General features: G+C 47.1%; 1 protein-coding gene across 1 annotated transcript in view; it reads left to right on the forward strand.

The window, feature by feature from the left end:
* Positions 1-8,917: 8,917 nt before the first annotated feature.
* SPRED2 (sprouty related EVH1 domain containing 2) overlaps positions 8,918-14,278 on the forward strand; it is a 172,429-nt gene continuing 167,068 nt past the window's right edge. Inside the window, exon 1 of the mRNA XM_063918414.1 lies at positions 8,918-9,428. Coding sequence (XP_063774484.1) covers positions 9,403-9,428 — 26 coding nt within the window. The 5' untranslated portion in view covers positions 8,918-9,402. The remainder of the gene's footprint in view (positions 9,429-14,278) is intronic.

A 14,278-nucleotide genomic window follows, 5' to 3' on the forward strand; every position in this document is an offset into this window, starting at 1 on the left:
GGAAGAGTAAGTCTCGAGCTACTCAGAAACTGCACAGAAAAATCTTTTCGCAATATTGCGATTCTTTCGTTCGCAATTCTGCTAAGCAAAGATTCACTCCCAGAGGGCGGCGGCTTAGCGTGTGCACTGCTGCGAAAAGCAGCTTGCGAGCGAACAACTCGGAATGAGGGCCTTTGATCGCAGCAAAGCAGTACTCAGCCGGGATCAAAAATCAGAGGCCCTCATTCAGCATCAGTAGCAGTTTCTCTGACGTCCTAGTGGATGCTGGGAACTCCGTAAGGACCATGGGGAATAGCGGGCTCCGAAGGAGGCTGGGCACTCTAGAAAGATTTATGACTACCTGGTGTGCACTGGCTCCTCCCACTATGACCCTCCTCCAAGCCTCAGTTAGATCTTGTGCCCGGCCGAGGTTGGATGCACACTAGGGGCTCTCCTGAGCCCTTAGAAAGAAAGTATAGATTTAGGTTTTTTATTTTCAGTGAGACCTGCTGGCAACAGGCTCACTGCAGCGAGGGACTAAGGGGAGAAGAAGCGAACTCGCCTGCTTGCAGCCGGATTGGGCTTCTTAGGCTACTGGACACCATTAGCTCCAGAGGGATCGACCGCAGGCCCAGTCCTTGGTGTTCGGTCCCGGAGCCGCGCCACCGTCCCCCTTACAGAGCCAGAAGCAAGAAGAGGTCCGGAAAATCGGCGGCAGAAGACATCAGTCTTCACCAAGGTAGCGCACAGCACTGCAGCTGTGCGCCATTGCTCCTCATACACACTTCACACTCCGGTCACTGAGGGTGCAGGGCGCTGGGGGGGGGCGCCCTGAGAAGCAATAATAACACCTTGGCTGGCAAAAATACCACAATATATAGCCCCAGAGGCTATATATGTGGAAAATACCCCTGCCAGAATCCAGAAAAAAGCGGGAGAATAGTCCGCGGAAAAGGGGCGGAGCTATCTCCCACAGCACACTGGCGCCATTTCTCCTTCACAGATCCGCTGGAAGGAAGCTCCCTGGCTCTCCCCTGCAGTCTACACTACAGAACAGGGTAAAAAGAGAGGGGGGGCACTAAATTTAGGCGCAGTATAAATTATATAAAAGCAGCTATAGGGGACATAACTCAGTTAGTCCCTGCATTATATAGCGCTCTGGTGTGTGCTGGCATACTCTCACTCTGTCCCCCCAAAGGGCTTTTGTGGGTCCTGTCCTCATTGGAGCATTCCTTGTGTGTGTGCGGTGTGTCGGTACGGCTGTGTCGACATGTTTGATAAGGAGACTTATGTGGAGGCGGAGCAGATGCCGATAAATGAGATGTCGCCCCCTGTGGGCCGACACCAGAGTGGATGGATAGGTGGAAGGTATTAACCGACAGTGTCAACTCCTTACATAAAAGGCTGGATGACGTAACAGCTATGGGACAGCCGGCTTCTCAGCCCGCGCCTGCCCAGGCGTCTCAAAGGCCATCAACGCTCCCTCAGATGGCAGACACAGATGTCGACACGGAGTCTGACTCCAGTGTCGACGAGGTTGAGACATATACACAATCCACTAGGAACACCCGTTACATGACCCCGGCAATATAAAATGTGTTACACATTTCTGACATTAACCCAATTACCACTAAAAACAAAGGGTTTTATGTGTGGGGAGAAAAAGCAGGCAGTGTTTTGTTCCCCCATCAAATGAGTGAATGAAGTGTAAAAAAGCGTGGGTTTCCCCGATAAGAAACTGGTAATTTCTAACAAGTTACTGATGGCGTACCCTTTCCCGCCAGAGGATAAGTTACGCTGGGAGATATCCCCTAGGGTGGATAAGGCGCTCACACGTTTGTCAAGGTGGCACTGCCGTCTTAGGATACGGCCACTTTGAAGGTACCTGCTGATAAATAGCAGGAGGCTATCCTGAAGTCTGTATTTACACACTCAGGTACTAGACTAAGACCTGCAGACTGCTGCAGCGTGGTCTGTACCCCTTTCAAACAGGGATACTATTTTGCAAACATAAGCCGTCGTCTTATATATGAGGGATGCACAGAGGGATATTTTGCCGGCTGGCATCCTGAATTATTGCAATGTCCATTCTGTCAGGAGGGTATTGGAGACCCGACACTGGACAGGTGATGCTGACTTTAAAAGGCACATAGAGCCTTATAAGGGTGAGGAATTGGTTGGGGATGGTCTCTGGGACCTCGTATCCACAGCAACAGCTGGGATGAAAATATTTTACCTCAGGTTCCCTCACAGCCTAAGAAAAGCACTGTATTATCAGGTACAGTCCTTTCGGCTTCAGAAAAGCAGGCGGGTCAAACGAGGGAAGAGGGAAAAAGCTGCACCAGCAGCCAGTTCCCAGAATCAAAATTCTTCCCCTGTTTCCTCTGAGTCCACCGCATGACGCGGGGGCTCCACAGGCGTAGCCAGGTAGGGTGGGGGGCCGCCTCAAAAATTTCAGCGATCAGTGGGCTCGCTCACAGGTGGATCCCTGGTTCCTTCAAGTAGTATCTCAGGGGTACAAGCTGGAAGTCGAGGCGTCTCCCCCCCGCCGTTTACTCAAATCTGCCTTGCCGACAACTCCCTCAGGCAGGGAGGCTGTGCTAGAGGCAATTCACAAGCTGTATTCCCAGCAGGTGATAGTCAAGGTGCCCCTACTTCAACAAGGACGGGGTTACTATTCCACACTGTTTGTGGTACCGAAACCAGCCGGTTCGGTGAGACCCATTTTAAAATGGAAATCCTTGAACACTTACATAACAAAGTTCAAGATGGAATCGCTCAGGGCGGTTATTGCAAGCCTGGACGAGGGGGATTACATGGTATCCCTGGACATCAAGGATGCTTACCTGCATGTCCCTATTTACCTTCCTCACCAGGAGTACCTCAGATTGTGGTACAGGTTTGCCATTACCAATTCCAGACGCTACCGTTTGGACTGTCCACGGCACCGAGGGTGTTTACCAAGGTAATGGCAGAAATGATACTGGTCGGAGTAGCACTATCTCAGGAGGTGCTACAACAGCATGGCTGGATTCTGAACATTTCAAAGTCACAGCTGGTTCCTTCCACTCGCTTACTGTTCCTGGGGATGATTTTGGACACAGAACAGAAAAAAGTGTTTCTCCCGCACGAGAAAGCCGAGGAGCTGTCATCTCTAGTCAGAGACCTCCTAAAACCAAAAAGGGTATCGGTGTATCGTTGCACACGAGTCCTGGAAAAAATGGTGGCTTCATACGAAGCAATTCCATTCGGCAGGTTCCATGCGAGGACCTTCCAGTGGGACCTCTTGGATAAGTGGTCGGGATCGCATCTTCAAATGCATCAAATGATAACCCTGTCTCCAAGGACCAAGGTGTCTCTACTGTGGTGGCTGCAGGGTGCTCATCTTCTAGAGGGCCGCAGATTCGGCATACAGGACTGGGTCCTGGTGACCACGGAGGCCAGCCTTCAAGGCTGGGGAGCAGTCACACAGGGAAGAAACTTCCAGGGCCTATGGTCAAGTCAGGAGACTTCCCTACATATAAATTCTGGAACTGAGGGACATTTACAATGCCCTAAGTCAGGCAAGGCCCCTGCTTCAAAACCAGCCGGTACTGATACAGTCAGACAACATCACGGCAGTCGCCCATGTGAACCGACAGGGCGGCACAAGAAGCAGGATGGCAATGGCAGAAGCCACAAGGATTCTCCGATGGGCGGAAAATCACGTACTAGCACTGGCAGCAGTGTTCATTCCGGGAGTGGACAACTGGGAAGCAGACTTCCTCAGCAAACACGACCTACACCCGGGAGAGTGGGGACTTCATCCAGAAGTCTTCCTGCTGTTGGTAAACCGTTGGGAAAGGCCACAGGTGGACATGATGGCGTCCCGCCTCAACAAAAAGCTAAAGAGGTATTGCGCCAGGTCAAGGGACCCTAAGGCGATAGCTGTGGACGCTCTAGTGACACCGTGGGTGTACCAGTCGGTTTATGTGTTCCCTCCTCTGCCTCTCATACCAAAGGTACTGAGAATAATAAGATGGCGAGGAGTAAGAACGATACTCGTGGTTCCGGATTGGCCAAGAAGGGCTTGGTACCCGGAACTTCAGGAAATGATATCAGAGGACCCATGGCCTCTGCCGCTCAGACAGGACCTGCTTCAGCAGGGGCCCTGTCTGTTCCAAGACTTACCGTGGCTGCGTTTGACGGCATGGCGATTGAACGCCGGATCCTGAAGGAAAAGGGTATTCCGGAAGAAGTCATTCCTACGCTTATTAAAGCCAGGAAAGATGTTACGGCAAAGCATTATCACCGCATATGGCGGAAATATGTTGCATGGTGCGAGGCCAAAAAGGCCCCAACAGAGGAATTTCCACTAGGTCGATTTCTACATTTCCTGCAAGCAGGAGTGAATATGGGCCTAAAACTAGGCTCCATTAAAGTACAGATCTCGGCTCTGTCGATTTTCTTTCAAAAAGAACTAGCTTCAGTACCTGAAGTTCAGACATTGTGAAAGGAGTGCGCATATTCAGCCCCCGTTTGTGCCCCCTGTGGCACCTTGGGATCTCAACGTGGTGTTGAGTTTCTTAAAATCACATTGGTTTGAGCCACTAAAAACCGTGGATCTAAAATATCTCACGTGGAAAGTGGTCATGTTATTGGCCTTGGCTTCAGCCAGGCGAGTGTCAGAATTGGCGGCTTTCTCATGTAAAAGCCCTTATCTGATTTTCCATATGGATAGGGCAGAATTGAGGACTCGTCCCCAGTTTCTTCCTAAAGTGGTGTCAGCGTTTCACCTGAACCAGCCTATTGTGGTGCCTGCGGCTACTAGGGATTTGGAGGACTCCAAGTTGCTAGACGTTGTCAGGGCCCTGAAAATATATGTTTCCAGGACGGCTGGAGTCAGAAAATCTGACTCGCTGTTTATCCTGCATGCACCCAACAAGCTGGGTGCTCCTGCTTCTAAGCAGACTATTGCTCGCTGGATTTGTAGTACAATTCAGCTTGCACATTCTGTGGCAGGCCTGCCACAGACAAAATCTGTAAATGCCCATTCCACAAGGAAGTTGGGCTCATCTTGGGCGGCTGCCCGAGGGGTCTCGGCTTTACAACTTTGCCGAGCAGCTACTTGGTCAGGGGCAAACACGTTTGCAAAATTCTACAAATTTGATACCCTGGCTGAGGAGGACCTGGAGTTCTCTCTTTCGGTGCTGCAGAGTCATCCGCACTCTCCCGCCCGTTTGGGAGCTTTGGTATAATCCCCATGGTCCTTACGGAGTTCCCAGCATCCACTAGGACGTCAGAGAAAATAAGAATTTACTCACCGGTAATTCTATTTCTCGTAGTCCGTAGTGGATGCTGGGCGCCCATCCCAAGAGCGGATTGTCTGCAATACTTGTACATAGTTATTGCTAACTAAAGGGTTATTGTTGAGCCATCTGTTGAGAGGCTCAGTTGTTTTCATACTGTGAAACTGGATATAGTATCACGAGTTGTACGGTGTGATTGGTGTGGCTGGTATGAGTCTTACCCGGGATTCAAAATCCTTCCTTATTATGTCAGCTCGTCCGGGCACAGTGTCCTAACTGAGGCTTGGAGGAGGGTCATAGTGGGAGGAGCCAGTGCACACCAGGTAGTCATAAATCTTTCTAGAGTGCCCAGCCTCCTTCGGAGCCCGCTATTCCCCATGGTCCTTACGGAGTTCCCAGCATCCACTACGGACTACGAGAAATAGAATTACCGGTGAGTAAATTCTTATTTTTTGCTAAATCGCAAAAACAGCTACTGAAAAAAATCTCATGCTGGGGGCCGTCCAGCATGAGAAGTGCCGCCCAGCGCTGCGATGGCATTTAAAAATGTTAATGCAATGCAGGCAGTGAGATTACCGGTAGTCCACCTGAAATTATTTTATAGGCCGTACAAAAACGTGGGCGTGAATAGATGGAGAGACTACTAAAAAAACATAACTGGAAGATACACTGTATGTGTATCTAGCAGATGTATGAACAATCTATTCTTATGAGCTAAGTTGCAGCAAAACAATTTGCTTGGAGTAGATAACATTACTAAGGAACTGCCTGAATTATATTCATCAGGTACTGGTTTATAGTGGATAGGCCATGGTCTCACCAGTTGCAGCTCATTTATACCCCTTTTACACTACCGCTTCGACCCGAATTATTGCTGGGTTGACCTGGACATCGTGGCTCAGAGTAATAGGGTCCCCGAAAAAAAAAACCAGTCCTGGCACTCCAACCCGGGTAACGAGCAGGGTTGGACCCGGGTCCTTTTACAAGCCTATGGAGAGTCAACTCACCGGCACTTGGAGATGATGTCAGCGCCAAGTGCAGAGGGAAGCCCTGGCAACAACTCAGGTCCTGCCTGCGATGTAAACAGAGTTATAAGCCACTGCGACAGCGCAAAACCCGTGTTCAGTGACCTGGGCTGGACCCGGGTGGGCAGTGTAAACGGGTTATTACTGATCCAACTTGTTAAAGATCATTTAACTGGAGGTGAAATGCAATAGTCACATCACGAAAGTCTAATTACAGACATTGCACCTATTTTATAGAACTATAAACACTGATGAGCGCAATTAAGAGAATATCATTTTCACAGGGACCTGACTGCGTTCTACTGCCTGAATATACAGTAAATGTGGAAACAGGTTACAAAATATAAAACTTTGAGGTGCAAAAAGTGATGAATAATACTGTTGTTAATAAAGAATGAGATTCTCTGTATTTGCCCATGTTCCTGATTCTGTGGGGCACAACAGGACTTTCAAGCTGTTTAATGAGGCCAGAAACCTACACCACCTTGCAGGTAACAAACAATACTCTCATGATTTCTTTTTCATAGAGACACAAATATACGTGTTCTGAAACAAATATATTTAATAAAAGTAATTTGAAATATTTCACACTTGAAATAAAAGCAAATCTGAAATGCCCTTATCCCTAGGAGCAATTTGAAACATTAATCTCTGTGAAGTATATTGGGGAAGAACTATTAAGGGGTCTATTTACCAATAATTGCATCTGAAATGCGATCTGGGCGCAATATTAGTGCCCAAAATCTCATTGCGGGATGTGACTACATGGCCCAGATGGATGAAGCAGCACACATAGAGAGGGGCTCCGAAAGGTGTCCCTCCCTGCGATGTGTTCACTTCAGTGCTGGGACTCCCACACATGCACAATCTACTCCTGGGCATGCAAAGTGTAGCTAGGGTGGCCAATCCTGGGCCATTTTTTTAATCCCGGGTATCGGGATTGAAAAATGGTCAACACCGGGATTCCCGGATACCTGGGATTGGTATGTTTCCTGTGTGTCCCATCCCCCATCACTGCACACATAACTAACCACCATAGTACCTGGGAGGGTGGGTGAGTCACTTCCTCCAGTTCTATGAGGTCTGTGCAGGGAGTAGCGGGCAGCTGGCTGTGCAGCTTGAGCTCTGACTTCACGTCACGATGCGCACGGGGACCCGGGAGGAGGGAGTTGGGCAGCGCCTGAGCCTCCTGAGGACGCTCAACGCTGGTTGGCATTAAAAAAAAAACCAAAGGACCGTCTGATCCCGAAATCCCCAGGTTTGGAGCTTCCAGTCCCGGGATTGAATCCCAGACGATTTTTGGCCTAAATCCATCTCCCGGGATTGGCCACCCTAAGTGTAGCCCATAGGCTACAACGGGCTAACACCATCTTCAGATGGCGAAAGCTGTGGGAGCCAAACTCTGCAAAGCTTGGCATTCCGGAGCTTGCCAATTTGATAGCATCGCTTCTCCAACAGAAAGCTATGTGGGTTGCAGCTAGTCAGAAATGGAGGGACTGCAGCATATATCTGCTGCGATCTCTCCTTCATACATAGGGGTGATACTAATTATTTGCGGTTACCCCCCAACAACAGCAGTTTTCCTGGAAATATGCCACAAATATTTAATGATAAATAGGTCCCTTAAAGTAATAGGAGAGATGGGATAAATGAGACAGTAGAACCAATCTGTAGCTGGCCATACACTGAACGATAATCGTTCAGATCCAGCCAATGAACAGTTCTGCACGATTATCTTTCAAGTGTATACACATGAGTAATATGAGAAATAGTCCGCAATGTTTGATTTGATTATCAATCCATTAATCAGTCAATTCCACACAGTGAAGGGAAGAGCGTGCCCACACATCGTGCAGTGTATAGAAAGGCACAGCGATTATTGTTCAGTAGCTCAGCTCCTCATCTGTTTTGTTGGATTGCGTGCTTCATTGTGCAGTGGGGGGGGGGGGGGGGGGGGGGCATGTTGCTGTGGTGTGTACCCAGGAGCTTATACTGGATAGTCCCACTTTCCAAACCGTAAGGACTGCAACATCGCATATACATGGGTGTCACCACTTGTTAAAATTCGCTCTTTGCAAATATGTGACCCTTGGCCAGAGTGTGAGATGGACGTTATGGGAGCAATTCAATTGCTATTGCTAACAAGTTTCGCTGTTTTGTTCTGCTAAATCCGTTACTTCACGGTGCGATCAGCTTGCTAATACAATGGGCGCCTAAACAATTGCATATGGCCCCGTTTCAAATGATGGGGCGATATGCAATAATGGGCACCCATTAAACAATTGAATGAGGCCACCAACCACTGAACAACTTGTGGAATATTGTGTGAATAAACACATTTAGAGAAGTAAACACACACAGTAAGCAGAGTTCCTTCTCTGGTACAGGATACAGTATGCGTGTTTTTTCCTTTAAAAGTGCAGAGTTAATGTGAGAGATGAGAATGAGCAGAGCACAGTGCAGAGACAGCAATGTCACAGGCATACAGTATATCTATGTGTAGCTATGCCCAGCCGCACAATAAATAAGAATAAAGGCAGAGGTAGCCAGCAGGCGTGCATGTAGCATATGTGCACACAGTGATGGCACTTCCTGGCTGGGTGACATGGTGAGCCTCCCCTCCCCGGGCTTGTATGTACCCCAGCCAGCCCCATTCCCCCCTCCTGTGAGCCGTGTGCCTGCTCTCCCCCCTCCCGCCTCCTCCCCGCAGCTGCCGCTTGTTGCTGGGGAGGGTGACGTCATCGCTTCCGCCCCGCTTCCTCTCTGTCTCTCTCCTCCTTGTCCCTGCGGCGGCGGCGGCGGGTGAGAGGCTGCGCACACCGACAGGCACAGCGCACTGCGAGACAGGCACCGCGGCAGGCAGCAGCAGGGGAGCAGCCGGCATGGAGTAACCGGAGATGGGGCTCGGACGGGGCCACCACCAGCAGCCACACGGGCGGGGCGCAACGGCAGCCGCCTGCGGGCTATAACCCGGTCCCCACGCACCGGAGGAGGACTGTGCGGGGCACCGCTATCCATGCTAGACCTGCAGCCCCCTTCTCCCCGCACCCAAGGAAGGATGAGCTGCACGGAGCCCCCCGAGGCGGGAGCCAGACGGTGATCAGGACAAGATGAGCGAGGAAGCCCCCCCGGAGGAGTAAGTGCCCATCTCCCCGCGCCCGCTGCTGCCCTCCCCTGCTCGCTCCCCAGATGGTGGCATTGCACGCAGCATGGGGCACAGTAACAGCCCGGCTGCTGGCTGCATGGGCCGCAGTGCTGTTGCCATGCTACTGGCAGGGCTGCATCCATACACAGGGGGCATGCCTGGGATGCAGAACAGCATGTGGGTATCGGGTGGCAGCTGGCATTACTACCTTACATGCAACTGCAATGTTACTATGTTTATTATGTGCATATATATGTATGTCTATGTGCATGTATAGGTCATGCAAAATAATGTTTGCATGTCTTTGTGCATTTATAAATGTTCTGTGTGGAGAAATAAAGGTTGCATACAAAATAATAGTAAATGCCAGGCTTGAAAGCCCACAAAGCAAGTGGCAGATAGGGTGAGTTGTGGACCTAGGCACAGCTGCTGCAGAAACTCTTGTTACATACATCAGTCTCTTTTTATAATGGCATTATATAATACAGCCTACTTGAGTGTGAGTGCTAAATGCATACATGGCGTTTCTGCAGCAACTGCAAAATGGCATGCGGATGGCTGTAGTCATACATGTCACCCATCTAGTGGGCATTTGGCATTTTAAACCAGTATATTGATGTGACTGATAAGACTGTTGGAGAGGCTTGCCCAAAGCATTGACGCATTTTCATGTGTACAAGTTTCATAGCAGTGAGGGGGCTTCACGGCGACTAGTGTTGTGATGCTGGTGCTTGTATTGCAACATTAAAATTGGCATATTCTTTTTAGCAGTGTTTTTATAATGGTTCATTAATGTTCTGCCGTTGACATATTACATAATGAATAAGTTCACTCTTCCCAGGCTTGCCACAGTTTGTGGTGGGAATATGTAGTAGTGGCGTTTAGCAAAAATCACGTAGCTGTCAGAAGCGTATATTATACCGTATCCTATTTATTACATAATGGCCATATATATGAAATCTTGTATTGTGTGCATGTTTTCCTGTTGTTTCTTGTGGACGGCTGCAGAACATAGTAAGTTGATGCATTGTCTGAGGACAGCTTGGCAAATTCCATTGCTCCGTAATGAAATACAAACAGAGCCATGCCATGTTATTCATAATAATTCAACATAGGTGGTGTATTTACCCGTGTCGTTCTTTGCAGTGCTGGCATAATTGTTTACTTGTGATCCTAGTACAATCAGAGCTTGTGCTGTTTTATATATTTTTTGTTTTGTTTTTATGCACCCGAAGTGATAAACAACCATTCAGAAATTGGTTTTACTGTTTATGGTCTAGAGATTGAAGCAATTCCGAGATTTTTTTTTCTTCTCAGGTTTGGTACAGAGAATCTCTCTCGGGAAGTGAGACATAACACAGAGCAGGTGCCACTGTTTATAACAAAAATAAGTAAAAAAATAATAATAATATAAAATAACATTGGTGTTCATAAATACCAAAATTTGATGTATTGTGAACACTCCTGCTCAAGGTGCACATAGGGAATTCTGGGTTATGTTTTCTTTCAGGCCACAGTGTGAAATATAGTAATATCTAGCTTCTTCTCTATTGCTTATCACTATGTACTGCTTATCCTGTCAGGCTGCACTCTCTGTTTGGGTTACCTTAAGGCCTGCCATTCATTCTAAGAACTTGGTTACCATGTAATTATAAACCATTCAGTAAGCTTGATGCGTTAAAGGGCCCTGAGGGGAAATTATGTATGACTTGTCATTAGATACCAGCTGTAATAAAATGTTCGTCTCTCAGATGGTTACTTTGATGAGTTCTTTTAAGGTACGAGCATTCCAAATGTTTTGAAAATCGGCATCTTAAAGTGTGCAGTGAAAACAGAATAGCCAACCGCTCTGGAATGGAAGATGTTTTACATGCTTGTTATATTGTTACACTGTCATAAATATAGCATGTATAGTTATTGCACATTTCAGTATGTACTGTAATGCCAAGATACACACTTTGCTATATGCATTGAATATGTGTTGATATACTGTATATTGTGACTGATTTTGCAGATATTTATGAATACAAAATTATTATTTTTTCTTAAACTTGGAGCTACATTTTTTTTTTTTTTTTTTAAGTATGGCAGTCCTAGTAACTTTATGGAACTTGGAAGATATACTTGTATGTCTTCAGATAAATTGATCAGTTGATATTGTTTTGCTTGATCTGTAGGTATTTCAGCAGTAAATGTATTTCACTTGTAAATATGTTAGGGGTCTCCCCTATACACTCAAGAAAAAAATAGTTTTGTGCTGAATGCCTTGTAATTGTCATAATAGCAATTTTTTTGTGCCCATGTGAGATATGGCATAGGTATCATGGAGTTACCACCACCATGAATAAATGTGTACAACCTACAGTATATAAGGCTTAAGGGCCCTACACACTGCGCGACCCGCCGCCGATACGGCAGATGGGCGACCCGGCAGCGGGGGGAGTGAAGTTTCTTCACTCCCCCCGGCTCCATAGCAGTGCATGCAAATATGGACAAGATCGTCCATATTGGCCTGCATGCACAAGCGACGGGGCACCAGCGATGAACTAGCGCGGGGCCGCACATCGTTCATCGTTGCTGCCTCCACACTGAAAGATATCAACGGTATTGTTCATATCTTTCAGTAATATTGCCCAGTGTGTAGGGCCTACTACTCCAGTGGTTCCCAAACTTTTTTGACTCAAGGTGCCCTAGCGTATCAGAATTTCTTCACGGAACCCCTAGGCCAAAAGTTTGTTATTATGAAGTTTTGGAAGAAATATTAAATGAAGTAAATTATATTTGTATGTCATCCCTATGTTCAATTGTGTGGTGAGGGACATGATTTCTTTCTGTTTGTCAACATATGTTATGATTAACAGCCAACAGCACTGGTTTTGTCTATTACATTAACCATAAATAATTAAAATTGGTCCTGGACCACCAATTCAAGGCACCCCTGCAAGTGTTCCAAGGCACCCCAGGGTGCCTAGGCACACGATTTGAGAACCACTGGCTTGCTCATTTGAACATACTGTACTTGAAGATAATTGATTTGCTTCGTTGATCAATTAGAACGTCACATACTAACACTATGCAGGTTAACCGGGCAGGAAATCCTTTTGTTTGTGCTCACATCCCATACAGGTACGAGCACAAAACAAGCAAGGTATTCCTGATATACTGTGTGCGCAGCCACATGATGGAACCTCACACTTAATTGAATTTGCTCTTGAATGTGTTGGGTGCTAAGTGTATTTTGATTCCTGCTGTTTTTTTGAAGGTGATGTCACAAAAAACAATAAAGTGCTACCATTTAGGAACTAAAGAAATGCAGCGTTCACCACCGTTGTAGTCTGTGGATCCTGGGTTCCTCTGTTTTCAAGCTGTGCATACATAACAATAGTAAAAAAAACAGACTAATATGAAAGCTCCCAGCGTTGTGTAGCCCTCTGTGGCATGAACATCCGCTTTTACTGTACAAGCAATATGGAAATATGCTGGATATGTCACATTGCTTACAGTTAGCGGGTTTTCAGCACTGTCTAAAATCTAGATAGATGTGTTTCTAGGGAGATCCGGTCTGAAGATCGACAGTGTCTAGGTCGACAATGTTTAGGTCGACCACTATAGGTCGACAGTCACTAGGTCGACATGGATGGAAGGTCGACATGTGCTAGGTCGACAGGTCTAAAGGTCGACATGAATTTTTCACTTTTTTTTTTTTTGTGTGGATTTTTTCATACTTAACGATCCACGTGGACTACGATTGGAACGGTTAAGTGTGCCAAGCGAAGTGGTAGCGGAGCGAAGGCACCATGCCCGAAGCATGGCGAGCGAAGCGGTGCACTAATTTGGGATCCCGGTCACTCTACGAAGAAAACGACACCCCAAAAAAAAAATCCTCATGTCGACCTTTAGACCTGTCGACCTAGCACATGTCGACCTAGAAACCCTGTCGACCTTCCATCCATGTCGACCTAGTGACTGTCGACCTATAGTGGTCGACCTAAACATTGTCGACCTAGATACTGTCGATAAAACGAACCACACCCGTTTCTAGGGAGTGACTGCATTATCTGATTGCCACATAACCAGTATCATATAGGTTTTTTTTTTTTGTGTGCAGCTGTAAGTTATGGGTGCTGTTGGAACTATTGTTCTGCTGGCACTCTCGTGAGGTGGCGAGCTGAAATCTGCAAAAAGTCTGTCTTTTTGGTGCCCAAACTAGTGTTTGGATGTACGAACCAGGAATTTAGACAGGTTTAGCCACTTTATGCAGCCAACTCCGTGCATTTGGGTGCAACAAGTGAGATAAGTACATTTGCGCCCGAACAGCAAAACAATTGAGTATCTCCATTGGGTGCGCATTACTTATCGCCGCCCAAAAAACAAATTAATTTTCCCCTTAAGCAGGGTAAATGTACTAAGCGCCAGTTTTCAAAGCCCGTGTCTTCGGTAGTTACAGCTGATGGATTTAAAGAGGCAATGATATTAAATACTAAAACATGCCTGGTTTAGTCTTTACTTTTGCCTCTTTTTAAATCCATTGGCCAAAGATGTGGTGGCTTTGAATAGCATTGCTTATTAAATGTACCCCCTTATGTTTATATTGATCTTGATCTTCCAGATGTTAAAATAATGAAAAATATATGGGGGGATTCAATCCAGCCAGCGGGACACAAAGTGAATGGCACCTTGTGTCCATGGGTAGTGTAAGTTAACTACAGGATGTCTGCCCTTCCATAACTAGCATATAGGGCAGTATGGATAGTGTAATGCAGTGGTTCCCAGCTGTGTGCCTAGGCACCCTGGGGTGCTGTGACTCTCTTGCAGGGGTGCCCAGGGTTGGTGGTCCAGCA

The sequence above is a fragment of the Pseudophryne corroboree genome, chromosome 4, assembly GCF_028390025.1.
Source record: "Pseudophryne corroboree isolate aPseCor3 chromosome 4, aPseCor3.hap2, whole genome shotgun sequence".
NCBI lineage: Eukaryota > Metazoa > Chordata > Amphibia > Anura > Myobatrachidae > Pseudophryne > Pseudophryne corroboree.